This window comes from Theropithecus gelada, chromosome 6 (assembly GCF_003255815.1).
Source record: "Theropithecus gelada isolate Dixy chromosome 6, Tgel_1.0, whole genome shotgun sequence".
NCBI classification, from domain to species: Eukaryota; Metazoa; Chordata; class Mammalia; order Primates; family Cercopithecidae; genus Theropithecus; species Theropithecus gelada.
Window position 1 is genome coordinate 53,007,776 of NC_037673.1, and position 21,490 is coordinate 53,029,265.

At 41.7% G+C, this 21,490-nt stretch overlaps 1 protein-coding gene and 1 non-coding gene across 2 annotated transcripts in view; one reads left to right on the top strand and one right to left on the bottom strand.

Moving 5' to 3' along the window:
- Window positions 1-21,490, bottom strand: part of ANKRD55 (ankyrin repeat domain 55) — a 138,749-nt gene that overhangs the window by 21,476 nt on the left and 95,783 nt on the right. Inside the window, exon 8 of the mRNA XM_025388590.1 lies at window positions 6,931-7,115. Within this exon, the coding sequence (XP_025244375.1) occupies window positions 6,931-7,115 (185 nt within the window). The remainder of the gene's footprint in view (window positions 1-6,930; window positions 7,116-21,490) is intronic.
- Window positions 5,681-5,785, top strand: LOC112627205. Its single transcript, XR_003120063.1, has one exon. It is a non-coding gene; the product is annotated as a U6 spliceosomal RNA (small nuclear RNA).

Sequence of the window (21,490 nt, forward strand, 5' to 3'; positions counted from 1 at the left end):
CCTGTGCCCAAGAAGCTGTTTATGATAGCTGGTATCGATGACTGCTACACCTCAGCCCAGGGCTGCACTGCCATCCTGGGCAACTTTGCCAAGGCTACCTTTGATGACATCTCTAAGACCTACAGCTACCTGACCCCTGACCTCTGGAGGAGACTGTATTTACCAAGTCTCCCTATCAGGAATTCACTGACCACCTTGTCAAGACCCACACCAGAGTCTCCGTGCAGTGGACCCAGGCTCCAGCTGTGGCTACAACATAGGGTTTTTATACAAGAAAAATAAAGTGAATTAAGCCTGAAAACAAAAAACAAAAACAAAGACAAAAACAAAAACAAAACAAAAAAACCCACCATTTCTTCATGTGGTGGGATTATATTTTAAGATCCTGATGTCTATACATATTTTCTACCTCGCCTCTTTCCCCTATTTAAGGGGATGATTGACATTGTGCTCAACCTCAGCGGAGGGATATTGCGAAGTCAGAAAGGGAAATGTGTTTTTGCTTTCAAAAGCCAAGTTTGGGACTCAGAGCAACTTCAGAGCAAAGGCAAAATATTTAACTAAATATCTGAATGGAAATGGCTTTCCCAGCACTGGAAAGGGGGTCCCCCTTCAGTGGTCAAGGTGTTGTGACAGCTGGGCACGGTGACTCACACTTGTAATCCCACCACTGTGGGAGGCGGAGGCGGGCGGATCACGAGGTCAGGAGATTGAGACCATCCTGGCTAACACGGTGAAATCCTGTCTCTACTAAAAATACAAAAAATTAGCAGACTTGGTGGTGCATGCCTGTAATCCCAGCTACTCGGGAGGCTGAAGCAGGAGAACCCGGGAGGCAAAGGCTGCAGCGAGGCGAGTGCTACTCCAGCCTGGGCGACAGAGGGAGACTCTGTCTCAAAAAAAAAAAAAAAAAGTGGTATGACAAGAGCATAAAGGACCACTGGACTCAGGAGCAAAGGGGTCAAGAACCTTGCTTCACTGGCAGAGATGCTAGGAGCGAGGGATGGGGAATGTCTGTGGTGTGTCTAGGCAGTGGGACCACAGGCAGGCCAAGATGGCGCCCATGCCCAAGCACGACATGGACACAGCTGAACATCATCCGACCTGAAGGGATAAGGACAGAAGACAAAGGGCCACCCTCCATCTCTATTCCTATACAGCCGTTGTATAAAATTCCAGAACCAAGGCACACACAATAAGGGAAGCCGGGTGGGGGGCTTTAAAAGATGAGGTTAGGTTTCCTACTAATCTAGCGAGTTAACTCAAAAATAGAAGTTAGGTTAAATTATAGATAAAAATCATTGTAACTTTTAAAACTGTGAGTTGTAAAATAACATAAATACTTGACATAATAAGTGTTCGGCCACTTTTTTTTTCTTTTTTTTTTTTTTTTGAGATGGAGTCTCGCTCTGTCGCTAGGTTGGAGCTCGGTGACCCCATCTCGGCTCACTGTAACCTCCGCCCCCCGGGTTCAAGCTCCCGAGTAGCTGGGACTACAGGCACATGCCACCGTGGCCAGTTAATTTTTGTATTTTTAGTAGAGATGAGGTTTCACCACGTTGGCCAGGCTGGTCTCAATCTACTGACCTCATGATCCACCTGCCTCAGCCTCCCAAAGTGCTGGGATTACAGACGTGAGCCACCGCATCCGGCCAGTGTTAGATTGTATGCTCCATGTGGGAGGGGAATGGGAGCCTTTCACTCACTGTGTGATTCTGGCACCCAGCATGGTGCCTGGCACATATAGAGGCTCTCAATAAGACAGTTTAATAAATCGATACTTTTGTGTTACTGCTTTCATTATTGTACCAAAGACAAAATAATTCTGGGTAGTATTAGACCCTGATATTTTTTTTTTAAAAACTCTGTGAGTAGAAATAAGAATTTCAACTATTCATTTAAAGAGCACCTACTGTTTTCTAGGAGGTTAAGGCTTGGATTTGTCTTGGATGAAGGACTCTGCCTGTGTTTTGGTAACCTGTCCCAGTGGGTTTTTAAGTGTGCCTAATGTGCCGCAAATACTTTGATCTAAAACAGAAGTTTGAGAAGCTGAAGCTTAGTTGAAGCATATAAAAAGTCAACTTGCTGGGAGATAGAGTTGCATCTCTGAAGATTATCATGACTCTAAAAAAAAATGTTTCTTTCTTAAGTGTAGATTTATAGCTGCTCTGTGCCTATGCATTATTATTTTTGGAAGCTGTGGACTTGTAGCTGCTTTAGGCAGTTGCCAGCAGGAGATCAGAGTTGAGAGCTTGGAGGTGGCCTAAAGACAATTAGCCCTGGCCGTCAGGTCATCCAGGAAAATACTGTGAAAAGGCACTGGACGTTTGATTCTACCCATGGTTGTATTCAAGATTGAATAAACTAGGCCAGGCACGGTGGCTAACACCTATAATCCCAGTACTTTGCGAGGCCGAGGTGGGTGGATCACTTGAGGTCAGGAGTTCAAGACCAGTCTGCCAACATGGTGAAACCCCTAATCTACTTAAAAAAAAAAAAACCAAAACCCAAAATTAGCCAGGCATGGTGGTGCACACCTGTAGTCCCAGCTACTTGGGAGGCTGAGGCAGGAGAATCACTTGAACCAGGGAGGTAGGGATTGCAGTGAGCTGAGATCGTGCCAGTGCACTCCAGCCTGGATGACAGAGTGAGACTCTGTCTCCAAAAATAAAATATTGAATACACTATATTTTGGATTAAGTACTGATGTAACAAAACTATGTTCTGATTTTTTCTGGGGATGTAGGGAGAGGCAAAGGGCAAGTTGACATTCCTTTTTTGAGATAGGGTCTCACTCTGTCACCCAGGCTAGAGAGCAGTGGTACGATCAAAGTTCACTGCAACCTTCACCTCCCAGGCTCAAGCGATCCTCCCATGTCAGCCTCCTGAGTAGCTGGGACTACAGGCACGTACCACTAAGTCTGGCTAACGTTCATATTTTTTGTAGAGATGGGTTTTCGCCATGTTGCCAAGGCTGGTCTCGAACTCCTGGGTTCAAGTAATTCATCCGCCTCAGCCTCCCAAAGTGCTGGGATTGTACAGGTGTGAGCAACTGCGCCTGGCCCACATTCCTACGAATGGGGTCTTCTGTACAAAGAATGACTATCCCTCCGGTAAGTCACTCGGGAAATGGGCAGTCCTGGGGGAAAGGAGGTCATGGAAGACCTCTCCTCAGGCCTGAACCCTGGGCAGAAGGGCACTCCTGAGAGGGCCAGGTTGCCTCTCAGGCCTGGAGGCAGCCCGGGAGCTGGACAGAGAAGGGCTGGGTTGGGTGTATCTGTGAAGGGGGTTGGACATGAGTATTTGGAGAGCATATATGTATGTATATTGTGTGACCCCAGAATTCCCAGGTACAGATTGTATCTTCTGTCAATTAAACACCTTTTTCTGTTATGCTAGTAGTAGCAATTTTATAACACCTAATAGGGCCATATATTTTTCAACACAGTGATCAATCACACTGCATATTTGAACCTGGCAGATATGATTAATTCCATTCTATGTGAGAGAGGTCTCCAGGTGATATTTATTCTGAAACAAGATGGGTCCCCAGCAGATTATGTCCTTCCATTTAGAGAGACTATTGCCAATAAATTCAGTAGATGGAGGACTGGATGTTGATCCAGTCAGGCTTACCAACATGTGATGATTCACTCAGAAGCTGTGTGAAATACTCCTTCATGACAATTACTAAGACCGACTGTTTAAATTCCTCTGACCATCAATATGGAAGCGATCCAGAAGAACAGGATTTTGCTGAGTAATGAGGGGAGCATATAGATAATCTCTAAAATACCCATGTCCTTGGGGCCAGTCTGTGGTACCTAATTTCAAGTTGTCTAAACTTTAGCTCCTTTCTTATCTCTAAGCTTCAGGATGTCCTGCAAACACAGTCAATCTGCCTCAGTTATCACAGCAGGGGGCTAAAGGGCAGGGCCCGTGATTCAGAAGGAATTCAGCAGAGACAAGCAGTGGGCGGATGTGGTGGCCGCTGAATGGCAGGAGATGATGGGTCCAAGGATGCAGCATTGGTTGAGCTATCAGTGACTGAGGAATGATTAATGAAACATGTAAACATTCCCCAGAGAATTCCCAGAAATACACAGAGAGCAGAACTTGGTAACAGACTTTCCTCTCTGAAGATAAGTAAATTGCATATTAAAGGGAACTGTGACCTCACAGACTGATGAAATTTGAGACACTTAAGCTGCATATGCTGCTTCTGGGCTATGAGTTCTGTGTCATATCTTAGGTAAGTACTACAATGTTTTAGATACCATAGACTTATGATGTGTTTTACTATCTGGGAGGCCTAGTTCTTCGTATTTTCCTTCTACTTCTTTTTATTACTACCTTACTTTTCTTTCCTTTCCACAAAAACTTTCAGTAGGAAAAACTTACACTAAAAAAGAGAAGAAGGAAGGGGAAATCACAATTATTGTGAATGCTTAAAGCATATAAACCTATGCAAACTTTGAAAAATTCAACTTTTTTTTTTAACTTTTTTTTGAGAAGGAGTCTCACTCTGTCATCCAGGCTGGAGTGCAGTGGCACAATCTTGGCTCACTGCAACCTCTGCCTCTCAGGTTCAAGCAATTCTCCTGCCTCAGCCTCCAGAGTAGCTGGGATTACAGGCGTGCACCACCAAGCCCAGCTAATTTTTGTATTTTTAGTAGAGACAGGGTTTCACCATGTTGGCCAGGTTGGTCTTGAGCTCCTGACCTCGTGATCCGCCCGCCTCAGCCTCCCAAAGTGCTGGAATTACAGACGTGAGCCACCGTGCCTGGCCCTGAAAAATTCAACTATTAACAGAAGCTTATAGCTTCAGCATGAAGGCAGAATTGCATGTTTAGCTGCAGAAAACATGGAAAAAAAATGGAGGCTAGGATTTGATCAGTACATGAGGCCTTTGAGTTGAGCACTGGAGCGGAAAGGACTCTTCTGGATATTTTACTTCCGTTTGAACTGTCCTTATCTTTTGTACTTTCTTTTCTCCCGTTAGTTTTACTTTCCACCCTGAGGCCTAGAGAACTGGATTTTCTTTGCTAAGTGGGTGGTATTGCAAAATGGGAACTCTTCTATTCAAAGCTGGTTCTAGGAGTGTTTTGAAGTAGATAAACTTTCCCTCAGCCTGCCTTTCTGAAATTTGTTCTTTTTTTTTTTTTTAAAAAAAGGTTAATTCACTTTTTTCCTCATGTAGCCTATGTCCTTCTACTTTCTTACTTGCTTATGATCAACACCTCCTCTTAGGAAAACACCTACTTTTTTCTTTTCTTTTCTTTTTCTTTTCTTTCTTTCTTTTTTTTTTTAGACAGAGTCTTGCTTGCTTAGTAACCCAGGCTGGAGTGCAATGGTGCTATCTTGGCTCACCGCAACCTCCGCCTCTTGGCTTCAAGGGATTCTCCTGCCTCAGCCTCCTGACTAGCTGGGATTATAGGTGTCCCCCACCAAACCTGGCTAATTTTTGTATTTTCAGTAAAGACAGATTTCGCCATGTTGGCCAGGCTGGTGTCAAACTCCTGACCTCAAGTGATTCACCCACCTCGGCCTCTCAGAGTGCTGGGATTCTAGGCATGAGCCACTGCACCTGGCCGAAAAATGTCTACTTTCAATGATTTATACTTTAATTTTACTTAAAGTCATTTAACTATCTCCAACTTCTGAGACCTATGTAGAGCCCCCCATTTTTTCCCTGGGTTAAAAGAATTTCAGGTATTAATAGAGGAGATTAGCATGGCCCCTGCACAAGGATGACACACACATTTGTGAAGTATTCCATATTTTATAAAGTAATTTTAAAAAGAAAAAGAAGAATTTCAAGTATCTGGGAGCATCACGTATCTGGAGCTTTCTTGGGGTATCTAAAATTATGATAAGTAGGCTGGGCATGGTGGTTCATGCCAGTAATCCCAGCACTTTGAGAGGCCGAGGAGGGCAGATCATCTGAGGCCAGAAGTTCAAGACCAGCCTGGCCAACATGGTGAAACCCTGTCTCTACTAAAAATACAAAAGTAAGCTGGGTGTGGTGGCAGAAGCCTGTAGTTCCAGCTACTCAGGAGGTTGAGGCAAGGGAATCACTTGGCCCCGGGAGGTGGAGGTTGCAGTGGGCTGAGGTTGCACCACTGTACTCCAGCCTGGGCATGAAAGTGAGACTCTATCTCAAAAAAATAAATAAAATAAATAATTATAAGTAGGGGGCTAATTTTGCACTTCAATACAAGAGGATAAAGAAACCAGAGTGCTCGAGTCTACTTATTTTTGATAGGCTTGTTTGTTGTTATATTTTTCTTACATTTCCATTGATTCAGTGCCTAACCAAAACAGTTTAGATAAGCAGGGCGTTCTACGTGAAAAGCTGTAAGTTTGAAAGACAGGTGTACAAATCTTCATCTAGTATCTAACTACCTCTGAGAGAAGTCTTTTTACCTTTTTGTACCCAGCTTCCTTTTTCAGACAATACATCTTTGATGATCGAAAACAACAACAGCCTGAAAAAGTTCCTTGTAGTTCTAGGAGCCCAATAGTCCAGAATACAGTCTTTATTATGTTCTTCTCTGGATAAAAGAACTGGTGGACTTTATAACATAATCCAAGAATGAAGAAAACAGAAATCTCAAAACCTACCTTTAGGAACAAAAAGGGCACATAGCAGGAAGCTGAAATATAGAACGCCTTCTGAGAGCACGGAGAACATTTAGCAAAAAGTGGAAAATCTGACAATACTGTACAGTCACAGTCTTCCTCTCCATAACAATAATTTTTCCTCCTCTCACTAAAATAGAGCAATTTTTATTGTCACAAGCACATGTGTATTACTGGCAATAAGGATATAGCTGTATAGGACACCTCCTTAAACATCTTCTTTATTTTAAGATTCAGTTAGGGGGAAATGACTAGGCGTTCCCAGCACTTTCTGGTTGCCACGGATACCTGTCATCCACATCCAGAGCCTGCAGGTTACACTCAGCGACTCTTGCCAGCTCATGAATAATATCGCTGAAGCCTGCTGCTGCTGCGATATGTACACATGTCTTCCCACTCTCATCATCATAGTTGATTATGGACGGCCCCTGGTGATGGCTCAGGATGATGGAGCACAGAATCCTATTTCCACTCTGGAAAAGAGAGTCAAAGAAAGCTCATTATGTACAATCCAGTGTTCTTCTCTGTCTAGGCATGTTAAGATAAAAATACAAAGGGGAAAAAGAAAGAAAGAAAAAAGATGAAAAGAGAAAAGAAAATGGAAAAAAAGAATAAAAATACATTCTATCTAAGCTCTCCAACAAATTTCCACTTGTCTCAAGTCACTGCAGAGATTTTTGTCTCCCATAGGAGCTAAGTTGTCTTCCATAATTAGCGAACGAAGGATGGACTGAAATTAAATACATGTGCAATGGACTGACATCAGAGCTAGAGTGATGGATGGGCCACCTAGACAACAACTTGCTCATTAGGTCTGATCATTTGTGCCCCCATTTGCTGTAGAGGCTGACCACCAGGAAACTGACAGAGTTCATCTTAATGTTAAAGAAGTGACCATGATGAGTACTGACTGGTGGTGCAATGATGCAGGAAAAAAGCTTGTTCCTGGGTAGGGCGAGCAGGGGGCTGAGAATTTGTCCCAGGGAGCCTGGGAAGCAGAACTGTCTGAGCAGAGGCTGTACTCTTGTATCAGACTTCCTTTACAAAAACAATTAAAAGATAAAGTGAGAATTTCCAGATGGGGACCACAGAATATTATGCCTTAAGCACCAGGTCCCATCTGAGTACCGGGCCCTCTGTGGCTGCACTGGTTACATATCCATAAAGTAATCTCTGGCTACAGACTCTTTCTTTCTCTTCCTATGGTCTTCCCTTTTGTGTCTTCTTCCTCCCTCCATCTTTCCTTTGTCTAACAATGATTTTAAATAACTTTGACCATTTGTTTATATTCTATGGCATGCCTGTCCTTAGAAGTCAGCAAAAGCTTACTTAGGTGACTTAGGAGTCACCTAAAGCTTAGGTGAGCTTTCATGCCTTTATCAACTTTTCTGTTTGTTGCACCTCATGCTAGTTAGACATATATCTAAGGAGTCTGAAATACATTTTAGATAGTCAAGAGACACTTTTCTTTAAAAGCAGTAGCCATTCAATAAGGAAAATAGAAGCAAAAAGAGTGTCAGCACAGCAATTCTTTTTTGTTTACCATTTCCTGGAAGAGTAAAGGAATTCAAGCTGTCAAGGTGGTTCAAAGGCCAAAACACCCTGTTCATAGTTTCCCCTCTTGGTGGAAGAAGAAGCATTAAGTGCAGATGGAGGAAACAAAACCCCTCTCTTCCTTTCACCTCGCTCGCCCCTGGGGTGGAGTCATTTTGGAAGTGGTAAACTGCAATAGTGGCTGCTGCTTCTGGGATCCTGCCAGCCAGTCCCAGGCAGCAGGTCTCTTGGCAGCCTCTCTGGATAAGTAAAGACAGACTCCACACCTTTACTCTTTTCCTCCAACATACCTTTTGTCCTAAATTCTCCAAACAATTCCTTGCCTCTATACCTGAATCTCACTTGTAGCACCATTGTTTGTATTTTACTTTTCTTTATAAGAATATCCTCCCAGGAATAATGGTGACAGGTGTGTTTACTGTGTGAACATCTGTGCCTGGCACCTTTCGAAGCCATTTCATGTACTAACTCATGAACAACAATCCCACAAGGTTGGTACTATTATTGTCCTCATACCGTAGAGGAGAAAATGAAGGTGTAAGGGATTAAGAAATTTGCCCTCTGTCACAGCTGAGAATGAGCAGATCCAGGATTGACTGTGGAGGCGTTGGACTTCACCACTATACTATTCTGTCTGTGTAAAAAAGAGTGGTCTATTAATTTGATCCTGCATATTCATACTGGAGGAACTAAAGTGAAAACTGTTTAGACTACATCAGTACCAGTGATGTGTGCCTCGCCAACTGAGATCTCCTTTACAGTTAATCTTTGGGTACTTTAAGAGTTTCTGCAGTGGCTCAAGCCTGTAATCCCAGCACTTAGGGAGGCCAAGGTGGGCAGATCACAAGGTCAAGTGATCGAGACCATCCTGGCTGACACAGTGAAACCCTGTCTCTACTAAAAATACAAAAAATTAGCCAGGCGTGGTGGCGGGCGCCTGTAGTCCCAGCTGCTTGGGAGGCTGAGGCAGGAGAGTGGCGTGAACCCGGGAGACGGAGCTTGCAGTGAGCTGAGGTCGCGCCACTGCACTCCAGCCTGGGCAACAGAGCGAGACTTCGTCTCAAAAAAAAAAAAAAAAAAAAAAGTGTTCCTCCTAGTAAGGTTGCCAGGGTGTACCCTCAGAAGAATTTGAGGGAGCCCTAGAGAACACTAGTTTGTAAGTCAAGGCCCTGGATCACTTGTCTCCTGGTGACAGAATTCCCTTCTTAATAATCTAGACTGTGTGTCAGCCAAAAATATGCTTAGACCTGGGAGGTAGGAAAAGTCACAGAGACCAGGAGACACTAGACAAGAAGAAGTGGGACTGTGGTCCAGGTAGGTCCTTAGGAAGAATGGAGAGTAGGTTTACATTGGCTAGAAATGTTATTAAACAGAGCAAGGAACAATATTGTACATACCCTATTCTTTTTTTTTTTTTTAAATTTATTTATTATTATTATACTTTAAGTTGTAGGGTACATGTGCATAACGTGCAGGTTTGTTACATATGTATACTTGTGCCATGTTGGTCTGTTGCACCCATCAACTCGTCATTTACATCAGGTATAACTCCCAATGCAATCCCTCCCCCCTCCCCCCTCCCCATGATAGGCCCCGGTGTGTGATGTTCCCCTTCCTGAGTCCAAGTGATCTCATTGTTCAGTTCCCACCTATGAGTGAGAACATGCGGTGTTTGGTTTTCTGTTCTTGTGATAGTTTGCTAAGAATGATGGTTTCCAGCTGCATCCATGTCCCTACAAAGGACGCAAACTCATCCTTTTTTATGGCTGCATAGTATTCCATGGTGTATATGTGCCACATTTTCTTAATCCAATCTGTCACTGATGGACATTTGGGTTGATTCCAAGTCTTTGCTATTGTGAATAGTGCTGCAATAAACATACGTGTGCATGTGTCTTTATAGCAGCATAATTTATAATCCTTTGGGTATATCCCCAGTAATGGGATGGCTGGGTCATATGGTACATCTAGTTCTAGATCCTTGAGGAATCGCCATACTGTTTTCCATAATGATTGAACTAGTTTACAATCCCACCAACAGTGTAAAAGTGTTCCTATTTCTCCACATCCTCTCCAGCACCTGTTGTTTCCTGACTTTTTAATGATCGCCATTCTAACTGGTGTGAGATGGTATCTCATTGTGGTTTTGATTTGCATTTCTCTGATGGTCAGTGATGATGAGCATTTTTTCATATGTCTGTTGGCTGTATGAATGTCTTCTTTTGAGAAATGTCTGTTCATATCCTTTGCCCACTTTTTGATGGGGTTGTTTGTTTTTTTCTTGTAAATTTGTTTGAGTTCTTTGTAGGTTCTGGATATTAGCCCTTTGTCAGATGAGTAGATTGCCAAAATTTTCTCCCATTCTGTAGGTTGCCTGTTCACTCTGATGGTAGTTTCTTTTGCTGTGCAGAAGCTCTTTAGTTTAATGAGATCCCATTTGTCAATTTTAGCTTTTGCTGCTGGTGCTTTTGGTGTTTTAGACATGAAGTCTTTGCCCATGCCTATGTCCTGAATGGTACTACCTAGGTTTTCCTCTAGGATTTTTATGGTATTAGGTCTAACATTTAAGTCTCTAATCCATCTTGAATTAATTTTCGTATAAGGAGTAAGGAAAGGATCCAGTTTCAGCTTTCTACTTATGGCTAGCCAATTTTCCCAGCACCATTTATTAAATAGGGAATCCTTTCCCCATTTCTTGTTTTTCTCAGGTTTGTCAAAGATCAGATGGCTGTAGATGTGTGGTATTATTTCTGAGGACTCTGTTCTGTTCCATTGGTCTATATCTCTGTTTTGGTACCAGTACCATGCTGTTTTGGTTACTGTAGCCTTGTAGTATAGTTTGAAGTCAGGTAGCGTGATGCCTCCAGCTTTGTTCTTTTGACTTAGGATTCTCTTGGAGATGCGGGCTCTTTTTTGGTTCCATATGAACTTTAAAGCAGTTTTTTCCAATTCTGTGAAGAAACTCATTGGTAGCTTGATGGGGATGGCATTGAATCTATAAATTACCTTGGGCAGTATGGCCATTTTCACGATATTGATTCTTCCTATCCATGAGCGTGGTATGTTCTTCCATTTGTTTGTGTCCTCTTTGATTTCACTGAGCAGTGGTTTGTAGTTCTCCTTGAAGAGGTCCTTTACATCCCTTGTAAGTTGGATTCCTAGGTATTTTATTCTCTTTGAAGCAATTGTGAATGGAAGTTCATTCATGATTTGGCTCTGTGTTTGTCTGTTATTGGTGTATAAGAATGCTTGTGATTTTTGCACATTAATTTTGTATCCTGAGACTTTGCTGAAGTTGCTTATCAGCTTAAGGAGATTTTGGGCTGAGACAATGGGGTTTTCTAAATATACAATCATGTCATCTGCAAACAGGGACAATTTGACTTCTTCTTTTCCTAACTGAATACCCCTGATTTCTTTCTCTTGCCTAATTGCCCTAGCCAGAACTTCCAACACTATGTTGAATAGGAGTGGTGAGAGAGGGCATCCCTGTCTTGTGCCAGTTTTCAAAGGGAATTTTTCCAGTTTTTGCCCATTCAGTATGATATTGGCTGTGGGTTTGTCATAAATAGCTCTTATTATTTTGAGGTACGTTCCATCAATACCGAATTTATTGAGCGTTTTTAGCATGAAGGGCTGTTGAATTTTGTCAAAAGCCTTTTCTGCATCTATTGAGATAATCATGTGGTTCTTGTCTTTGGTTCTGTTTATATGCTGGATTATGTTTATTGATTTGCGAATGTTGAACCAGCCTTGCATCCCAGGGATGAAGCCCACTTGATCATGGTGGATAAGCTTTTTGATGTGTTGTTGAATCCGGTTTGCCAGTATTTTATTGAGGATTTTTGCATCGATGTTCATCAGGGATATTGGTCTAAAATTCTCTTTTTTTGTTGTGTCTCTGCCAGGCTTTGGTATCAGGATGATGTTGGCCTCATAAAATGAGTTAGGGAGGATTCCCTCTTTTTCTATTGATTGGAATAGTTTCAGAAGGAATGGTACCAACTCCTCCTTGTACCTCTGGTAGAATTCAGCTGTGAATCCATCTGGTCCTGGACTTTTTTTGGTTGGTAGGCTATTAATTATTGCCTCAATTTCAGAGCCTGCTATTGGTCTATTCAGGGATTCAACTTCTTCCTGGTTTAGTCTTGGAAGAGTGTAAGTGTCCAGGAAATTATCCATTTCTTCTAGGTTTTCCAGTTTATTTGCGTAGAGGTGTTTATAGTATTCTCTGATGGTAGTTTGTATTTCTGTGGGGTCGGTGGTGATATCCCCTTTATCATTTTTAATTGCGTCGATTTGATTCTTCTCTCTTTTCTTCTTTATTAGTCTTGCTAGTGGTCTGTCAATTTTGTTGATCTTTTCAAAAAACCAACTCCTGGATTCATTGATTTTTTGGAGGGTTTTTTGTGTCTCTATCTCCTTCAGTTCTGCTCTGATCTTAGTTATTTCTTGCCTTCTGCTAGCTTTGGAATGTGTTTGCTCTTGCTTCTCTAGTTCTTTTAATTGCGATGTTAGAGTGTCAATTTTTGATCTTTCCTGCTTTCTCTTGTGGGCATTTAGTGCTATGAATTTCCCTCTACACACTGCTTTAAATGTGTCCCAGAGATTCTGGTATGTTGTATCTTTGTTCTCATTGGTTTCAAAGAACATCTTTATTTCTGCCTTCATTTCGTTATGTACCCAGTAGTCATTCAGGAGCAGGTTGTTCAGTTTCCATGTAGTTGAGCGGTTTTGATTGAGTTTCTTAGTCCTGAGTTCTAGTTTGATTGCACTGTGGTCTGAGAGACAGTTTGTTATAATTTCTGTTCTTGTACATTTGCTGAGGAGTGCTTTACTTCCAATTATATGGTCAATTTTGGAGTAAGTATGATGTGGTGCTGAGAAGAATGTATATTCTGTTGATTTGGGGTGGAGAGTTCTATAGATGTCTATTAGGTCTGCTTGCTGCAGAGATGAGTTCAATTCCTGGATATCCTTGTTAACTTTCTGTCTTGTTGATCTGTCTAATGTTGACAGTGGAGTGTTGAAGTCTCCCATTATTATTGTATGGGAGTCTAAGTCTCTTTGTAAGTCTCTAAGGACTTGCTTTATGAATCTGGGTGCTCCTGTATTGGGTGCATATATATTTAGGATAGTTAGCTCTTCCTGTTGAATTGATCCCTTTACCATTATGTAATGGCCTTCTTTGTCTCTTTTGATCTTTGATGGTTTAAAGTCTGTTTTATCAGAGACTAGGATTGCAACCCCTGCTTTTTTTTGTTCTCCATTTGCTTGGTAAATCTTCCTCCATCCCTCTATTTTGAGCCTATGTATGTCTCTGCGTGTGAGATGGGTCTCCTGAATACAGCAGACTGATGGGTCTTGACTCTTTATCCAGTTTGCCAGTCTGTGTCTTTTCATTGGAGCATTTAGTCCATTTCCATTTAAGGTTAAGATTGTTATGTGTGAACTTGATCCTGCCATTATGATATTAACTGGTTATTTTGCTCGTTAGTTGATGCAGTTTCTTCCTAGCCTCGATGGTCTTTACATTTTGGCATGTTTTTGCAATGGCTGGTACCGGTTGTTCCTTTCCATGTTGAGTGCTTCCTTCAGGGTCTCTTGTAAGGCAGGCCTAGTGGTGACAAAATCTCTAAGCATTTGCTTATCTGTAAAGGATTTTATTTCTCCTTCACTTATGAAACTTAGTTTGGCTGGATATGAAATTCTGGGTTTAAAATTCTTTTCTTTAAGAATGTTGAATATTGGCCCTCACTCTCTTCTGGCTTGGAGAGTTTCTGCCGAGAGATCTGCTGTGAGTCTGATGGGCTTCCCTTTGTGGGTAACCCGACCTTTCTCTCTGGCTGCCCTTAAGATTTTTTCCTTCATTTCAACTTTGGTGAATCTGGCAATTATGTGTCTTGGAGTTGCTCTTCTCGAGGAGTATCTTTGTGGCGTTCTCTGTATTTCCTGGATTTGAATGTTGGCCTGCCCTACTAGGTTGGGGAAGTTCTCCTGGATGATATCCTGAAGAGTGTTTTCCAACTTGGTTCCATTTTCCCCCTCACTTTCAGGCACTCCAATCAGACGTAGATTTGGTCTTTTTACATAATCCCATACTTCTTGCAGGCTTTGTTCATTTCTTTTTCTTCTTTTTTCTTTTGGTTTCTCTTCTCGCTTCATTTCATTCATTTGATCCTCAATCGCTGATACTCTTTCTTCCAGTTGATCGAGTCGGTTACTGAAGCTTGTGCATTTGTCACGTATTTCTCGTGTCATGGTTTTCATCTCTTTCATTTTGTTTATGACCTTCTCTGCATTAATTACTCTAGCCGTCAATTCTTCCACTTTTTTTTCAAGATTTTTAGTTTCTTTGCGCTGGGTACGTAGTTCCTCCTTTAGCTCTGAGAAGTTTGATGGACTGAAGCCTTCTTCTCTCATCTCGCCAAAGTCATTCTCCGTCCAGCTTTGATCCGTTGCTGGCGATGAGCTGCGCTCCTTTGCTGGGGGAGATGTGCTCTTATTTTTTGAATTTCCAGCTTTTCTGCCCTGCTTTTTCCCCATCTTTGTGGTTTTATCTGCCTCTGGTCTTTGATGATGGTGATGTACTGATGGGGTTTTGGTGTAGGTGTCCTTCCTGTTTGATAGTTTTCCTTCTAACAGTCAGGACCCTCAGCTGTAGGTCTGTTGGAGATTGCTTGAGGTCCACTCCAGACCCTGTTTGCCTGGGTATCAGCAGCAGAGGCTGCAGAAGATAGAATATTTCTGAACAGCGAGTGTACCTGTCTGATTCTTGCTTTGGAAGCTTCCTCTCAGGGGTGTACTCCACCCTGTGAGGTGTGGGGTGTCAGACTGCCCCTAGTGGGGGATGTCTCCCAGTTAGGCTACTCAGGGGTCAGGGAACCACTTGAGCAGGCAGTCTGTCCCTTCTCAGATCTCAACCTCCGTGTTGGGAGATCCACTGCTCTCTTCAAAGCTGTCAGACAGAGTCATTTGCGTCTGCAGAGGTTTCTGCTGCTTTTTTGTTGTTGTTGTTGTTGTTGTGTAGCTGTGCCCTGTCCCCAGAGGTGGAGTCTACAGAGACAGGCAGGTTTCCTTGAGCTGCTGTGAGCTCCACCCAGTTGGAGCTTCCCAGCAGCTTTGTTTACCTACTTAAGCCTCAGCAATGGCAGGCGCCCCTCCCCCAGCCTCGCTGCTGCCTTGCCGGTAGATCACAGACTGCTGTGCTAGCAATGAGGGAGGCTCCGTGGGCGTGGGACCCTCCCGGCCAGGTGTGGGCTATGATCTCCTGGTGTGCCTGTTTGCTTAAAGCGCAATATTGGGGTGGGAGTTACCCGATTTTCCAGGTGTTGTGTGACTCAGTTCCCCTGGCTAGGAAAAGGGATTCCCTTCCCTCTTGCGCTTCCCAGGTGAGGCGATGCCTCGCCCTGCTTCAGCTCTTGCTGGTCGGGCTGCAGCAGCTGACCAGCACCGATCGTCAGGCACTCCCCAGTGAGATGAACCCAGTACCTCAGTTGAAAATGCCGAAATCACCGGTCTTCTGTGTCGCTGGCGCTGGGAGTTGGAGACTGGAGCTGTTCCTATTCGGCCATCTTGCTCCGCCCCTTGTACATATCCTATTCTTAAGGAGCTCTAGAATTCTACACAGAACTGCCAGATGATGATTGTGAGTTTGTTTTTGTTGTATTTCTTTATTTGCTTTTGTTCATGGGTAATCCATAACATTGCCTTCATGTATCCTGAAAATGATTGGGAACTGAGTCCTAGTCGTTTTCTGTTTACCCATCATGAGTGGGGAGAGTTGGGGAAGCCTGACTCATAAGAAGCCTTGCCAAGAAGAAAGTTGAGTTAATGTGTAATAATTTTGCTACAGGCAGATTGATAAAACAACAACAAAAACAACAACAACAACAACAACAACAACAACAAGATCTCAACATCCCAACTGTATACATTCTAGGTGACCTTCAAAGGAGTCCAGTGGGAGATTTAGGACTAGTTGGCTATTTGTTAACATATATCTAGGGAATATGTCCTATGGTGGCTTCTTCTTGCAGAAACTCCAATCTCCTTCCTTCTCTTGAACACTGGGATGTGTTTGCGTTGCTTGTCTTGTGATGGTGACCATATAAAGCAGAGGCCAGTGCTTTAGCCTCTGTGTTGCAGCCACTTATCCCTCCTAAAAGGCTGGGAGGTTTTGTGATGTGAGAAGATGATCCTGGCTCATCGGTTGCAGCCAGACATGTTAGACTAGAATGGAGACAAAAGGAAGATCTAGAGCGTATGCCATTGAATGTTTGAGGGTCTGGGGCTAACTAGAGAAAGAAACGTGCCCAATATCCCTGGCTTAGAATCTGGACTGCCTTCATGGTTAGCCCCTTTGGACCAAGCCTTTGGTTGCCCTGGACTCCAGAGGTTGCCAAGCCCAAAAGCCTGGGGCTGCCTCTCCTGGAGAGAAAGCAGAAGGTAGAAGTAGTGGGAGGGGATGAGGTATGGTGACCCTCTGCTGCTGAACTACTTCATTTCTTTTTTTTTTGGGACAAAGTCTCACTCTATTGCCCAGGTTGGAGTGCAATGGAACCACCTCGGCTCACTACAACCTCCACTTCCCAGGTTCAAGTGATTCTCCTGTTTCGGCCTCCCGAGTAGCTGGGATTACAGGCATGCACCACCATGCCTGGCTAATTTTTTGTATTTTTAGTAGAGATGGGGTTTCACCATGTTGGCAAGGCCAGTCTCAACCTCCTGATCTCAAGTGATCCACTCACCTCAGACTCCCGAAGTGCTGGGATTACAGGCGTGAGCCACCGCACCCCGCCCAAACTACTTCATTTCATAGAGGTGCTAATGCTTAGTGGGAGAAAAAGTTTTTCATGCTTTGGTGTATAGAAAGGGTCTGTCTTGGGCTTCCAGCTGTCTGGCAAGATAAAGTCTCCAGGATATCCATGTGTTGTCCTTACTAAACCTATGCCTAGGAATCTTTCTGCTGAAATGAAGTCCAGCAAAGAGTAAGTCTCAACAAATATTTGCTGAGCAATAAATAAATAAATAAATGAAATAGACCTTACAAACTACGGCAAAGCCAAATAGGTTGGATTTTACCCATCCTTTTTGGCTTCTTCTCTCTCTTTTCCTCATTATCTTCCTCCATTCTCTACCTTTTCTCTTCTTTCTCTACTTGTTTTTACTCCTAGATGAGTCCCTGTTTTCCCTCATTCTACCCTCTCCCTTTCTCTCTACAATTGGGCACTGACGACCTGACACGTGAAAGCCACTTTAACTTAGGTTACCCTTCGAAGCTCCAGCTTCCCAAACAGGTCAGAGTCTTTGCTCCTAGGGTAATGGGGGTTAATTTCCTAAATCTGACTTTCTCATTGTTTACTCTGGACTTAGGCAATATGCTGGTTGTCCTCTTATCAAGTATTGGAAGCCATGTGGCCTGGGTTCCTGCCCGGGTGCTGGATGCACTTGGGCAAATGCTAAGCTTTTGTACTAGTTTCCCCACCTAGGAACTGCAGGATTGGACTAAATGACCTGTGGTCCCTTCCAACTCTAAGCTTCTTTCACCTCATGAGCTGGATCCACTGGTATACAGTATTTAAAATTATACATTGGCATTTTGAATATATTGAGAGTTGAAATATATTCATGGGACTTTGACATAGTTCAAACAGTTGACCACAGATCAACTGTGAGTGTATGTGAGTGTGTGTGTAATTTCTTGCCCACATAACCACATATTGACAAAACATGAAATAATCATTTTATATTAGTGCAATTGTTTTCTTTCTAACCTTCCTTGAAAAATATGCTGCTGAAGAAGATCCCAAGTAAACACATTTTCTAGTAAGTTGGGGAGGGAGCTAGTGGTGAAATTTGAGGGATGGTAGATGCTTGCCCCTCTTACTGACCAGCAGTGATGCCTAGAATTCATATTGCTAGAAACACTCCTAGTATTAAGGCATTGTACTCCTATAAGGCTTGGTTAAGTGGCCAGTGTTATTCCAGAACTCTTCTTAGATCCATGAGAGAAGTTAGGTCACAGGGCAAGCAAGCTGCTGCCCCCAAATTGGAGAGACAGTCAGACAGGCAGATATAGGGACTCACAACATACTAGAGCAGAAACCTTTGAGGAAATCATTGCTACCTCTGCAGGGTAGAAAAATCCAAACTATAGTTAATGAATTGTCAAAGGCTCAGTGTGGACAAATCTGAGAGTATAAACTCAGTGATCTAGTTACATTGGTTATGGGGTGCCATGCTTTTGTGAATTTTACTTCCAGTAGCTCAACTGGCTTCTCACAGTATATAGCAGAGAAAAATTCCCATGGGCTTCTGGCAGGAGGATAGGGAAAAGGAACCTTTTTGAAATATACCAGAGCACTCTGTTCTTCTTAATAAAATCTGTCCTCAGGAGAAACTAGCTAACCAGAACCTAAACTACTGAGGTTTTATCAGAGCCTAACTGACCGTAGGGAAGGAAAGTGCTCAACTCCATCTAGCTCTAGCTTTCTACATGGGAGCAGAACAATACCCAATTCCAGCCCACTCTAGCTATCCTGTCTCACCTAAGAAGGGGAAAAAACATCCTGAGAAACACTTGGAATATTCACATTCCAGAGGCATAGGTTCACTAAAAGACAGGGACCAAATTGTAGGAAGATACAGTACATTTCTCTTCCCCCCATACTTTACCATTACATAAATAAGGGCTATTTACAGGAGTTCTCTTATCCACTACATCATGTCTGGCTATTGAGAAAAAATTATAAAGCATGCCAAAAGGGGAACAACACAGTATCTACAGAGCAAGCATCAGTTCCAGACATGGCAAGGATATGGGAATTATCAGATAAAGAATTTAAAGCAACTGTGAATAATGTGCTAAGGGCTCTAAATGGATAAAGTGGACAACATGTCAGAACAGATGGGCAGTGTAAGCAGGAAGATGGAGATCCTAAGAAATAATCAAAAATAAATGCCGGAAATAAAAAACACTGTAATGGAAATGAAGAATGCCTTTGATGAGCTTATTAGCAGATTGGACACAGCTGAGGGAACAGTCTGAGCTTGAGAAGATCTCAATGTAAACCTCCAAAACTGGAAAACAAAAATAACAAAGACTGGAAAAAACAGAACAGAATATTCACAGACTGTGAGAGAACTACAAAAGGTATAACATACAGGCAATAGGAGTACCAGAAGGAGAAGAAAGAGAAAAGGAACAGGATAAATATTTGAAACAATAATAATGACTGAGAATTTTACCAAAAAAATTGTTAGACACAAAAGCTCAGAGAGCACCAAGCAGGCTAAATGCCAAAAACAACAACAAAAACAACAAAACAAACAAACAAACAAACAAAAAACCCTATGCCTAGCCATATTATTTTCCAATTACGAAAACCAAAGATAAAGAAAAAGTCCTGAAAGAAGACAGGGGAAAGGAACACCTTACCTATAGAGAAGCAAAGAGAAGGATTACATCTGATATCTCAGAAACCGTACAAGCAAGAAGAGACTGGAGTGAAATACTTAAAGAGTTGAGAAAAGCCTCCCATCAACAAGAATTCTGTATCTTATGAAATTGCCCTTCAAAAGTGAAGAAGAAATAAATACTTTCTTAGATAAACAAAAATTGGTAGACCTGCATTGCACTAGATGTTAAAAGTAGTTTCTTAGAGAGAAGAAAAATGATATAGGCCAGAAACTCTGATTTACATAAAGGAAAGAAGAGCGCTGAAGAAGGAATAAATGAAGGTAAAATAAAAACTTTTATTTTTTATTGTTAATTGACCTAGGAGATAATAGTTTGTTCAAAATACTAATAGCTACAATGTATGCTTATGCATCTATCTTTATATCTATATACATATGCATAAGCTTATGTAGGCTTATATATAAGTAAAATGAATGACAGCAATCATACCAGGGACAGGTAGAAGGGATTAGTATCATTTTGCTATTATAAAGTATTCACACTACCCGTGAAATGATATAGTGTTATTTTGAAGTGGATTTGGATTAGTTGTAAACATATTTTGTATACTTTAGGGCAACCACTAAAAAAGTAAAAAAGGGAGTATAACTAATACGCTAAGAAAAAAGAGAAAATGGAATAATATTAAATGCTAATTAAAACCACAAAAGGTGGGAAAAGAGTAGAAGACAAAAATAGGAACAAAGAATAAGGGCAGCAAATAGAAAACAGTAACAAATATGACCGATGTTACTCTAACTATATGAATAATCACTTTGAACATTAATGGTCTAAATGTACCAATCAAAAGACAGAGCTTATGAGTGTGGATAGAAAAATAAGACCCAACTATATGTTGTCTATAAGAAACCCACCTTAAATATAATGACACACATAGATTAAAAGTAAATGAATGGTGAAAGATTTACCATGAAGACACTAACCAAAAGAAAGCAGGAGTAGCTATATATTATAATTCTAGACAGAGCAGACTAAAAAGCAAAGAAAGTTGTTAGGGATAAAGAAGGATATTACATAATGATAAAGAGGTGAGTTCTCCAAGAAGACATAATGATCCTTATGTAACCAACAACACAGCCTTAAAACATGCGAGGCAAAACCTGGCAAAGCTGCAAGAAGAAACGGATGAATCTACTTTATAGTTGAAGACTTCGACATCCCTCTATCAGAAATGGACATATCCAGAAAGCAGAAAATCGGTAGGAATGTAGTTGAACTTAGAAATACAATTAATTAATTGGATATAATTGACTTCTACTGACTACTTCATCTAACAGCAAAATACACATTTTTAACAAGCTCACATGGGAACTTCACCAAATAGACCACAGTCTAGGCCATAAAACAAACCTTAACAAAAGTGAAAGAATAGAAATCATACAATGCATGCTTTCAGACCACGGTAGCATTAAACTATAAATCAATAACAGAAAGACAACTGGAAAATTTCTGAACATGTGGAGATTAAACAACATAAATAGCACATAGTTCAAAAGAAGAAATCTCAAGAAAACTAAAAAAATACTTTGAACAAAAGGAAGATAACATCAAAATTTGTGGAATGTAGCAAAAACAATTTCTCAGAAGAAAATTTATAGCATTGAATGTATATATTAAAAAAGAAGAAAGATCTAGAATCAGTTATATAAGCTTACACCTTAGGAAGCTAGAAAAAGAAGAGCAAATTAAATCCAAAGTAAGCAGAAGAAAAGAAAAAATAAAAATTAGAGTAGAAATCAATGAAGTAGAAAACAAAAAATCAATAGAGAAAATCAATGAAACCAAAAGCTGGTTCTTTGAAAAGATTAATAA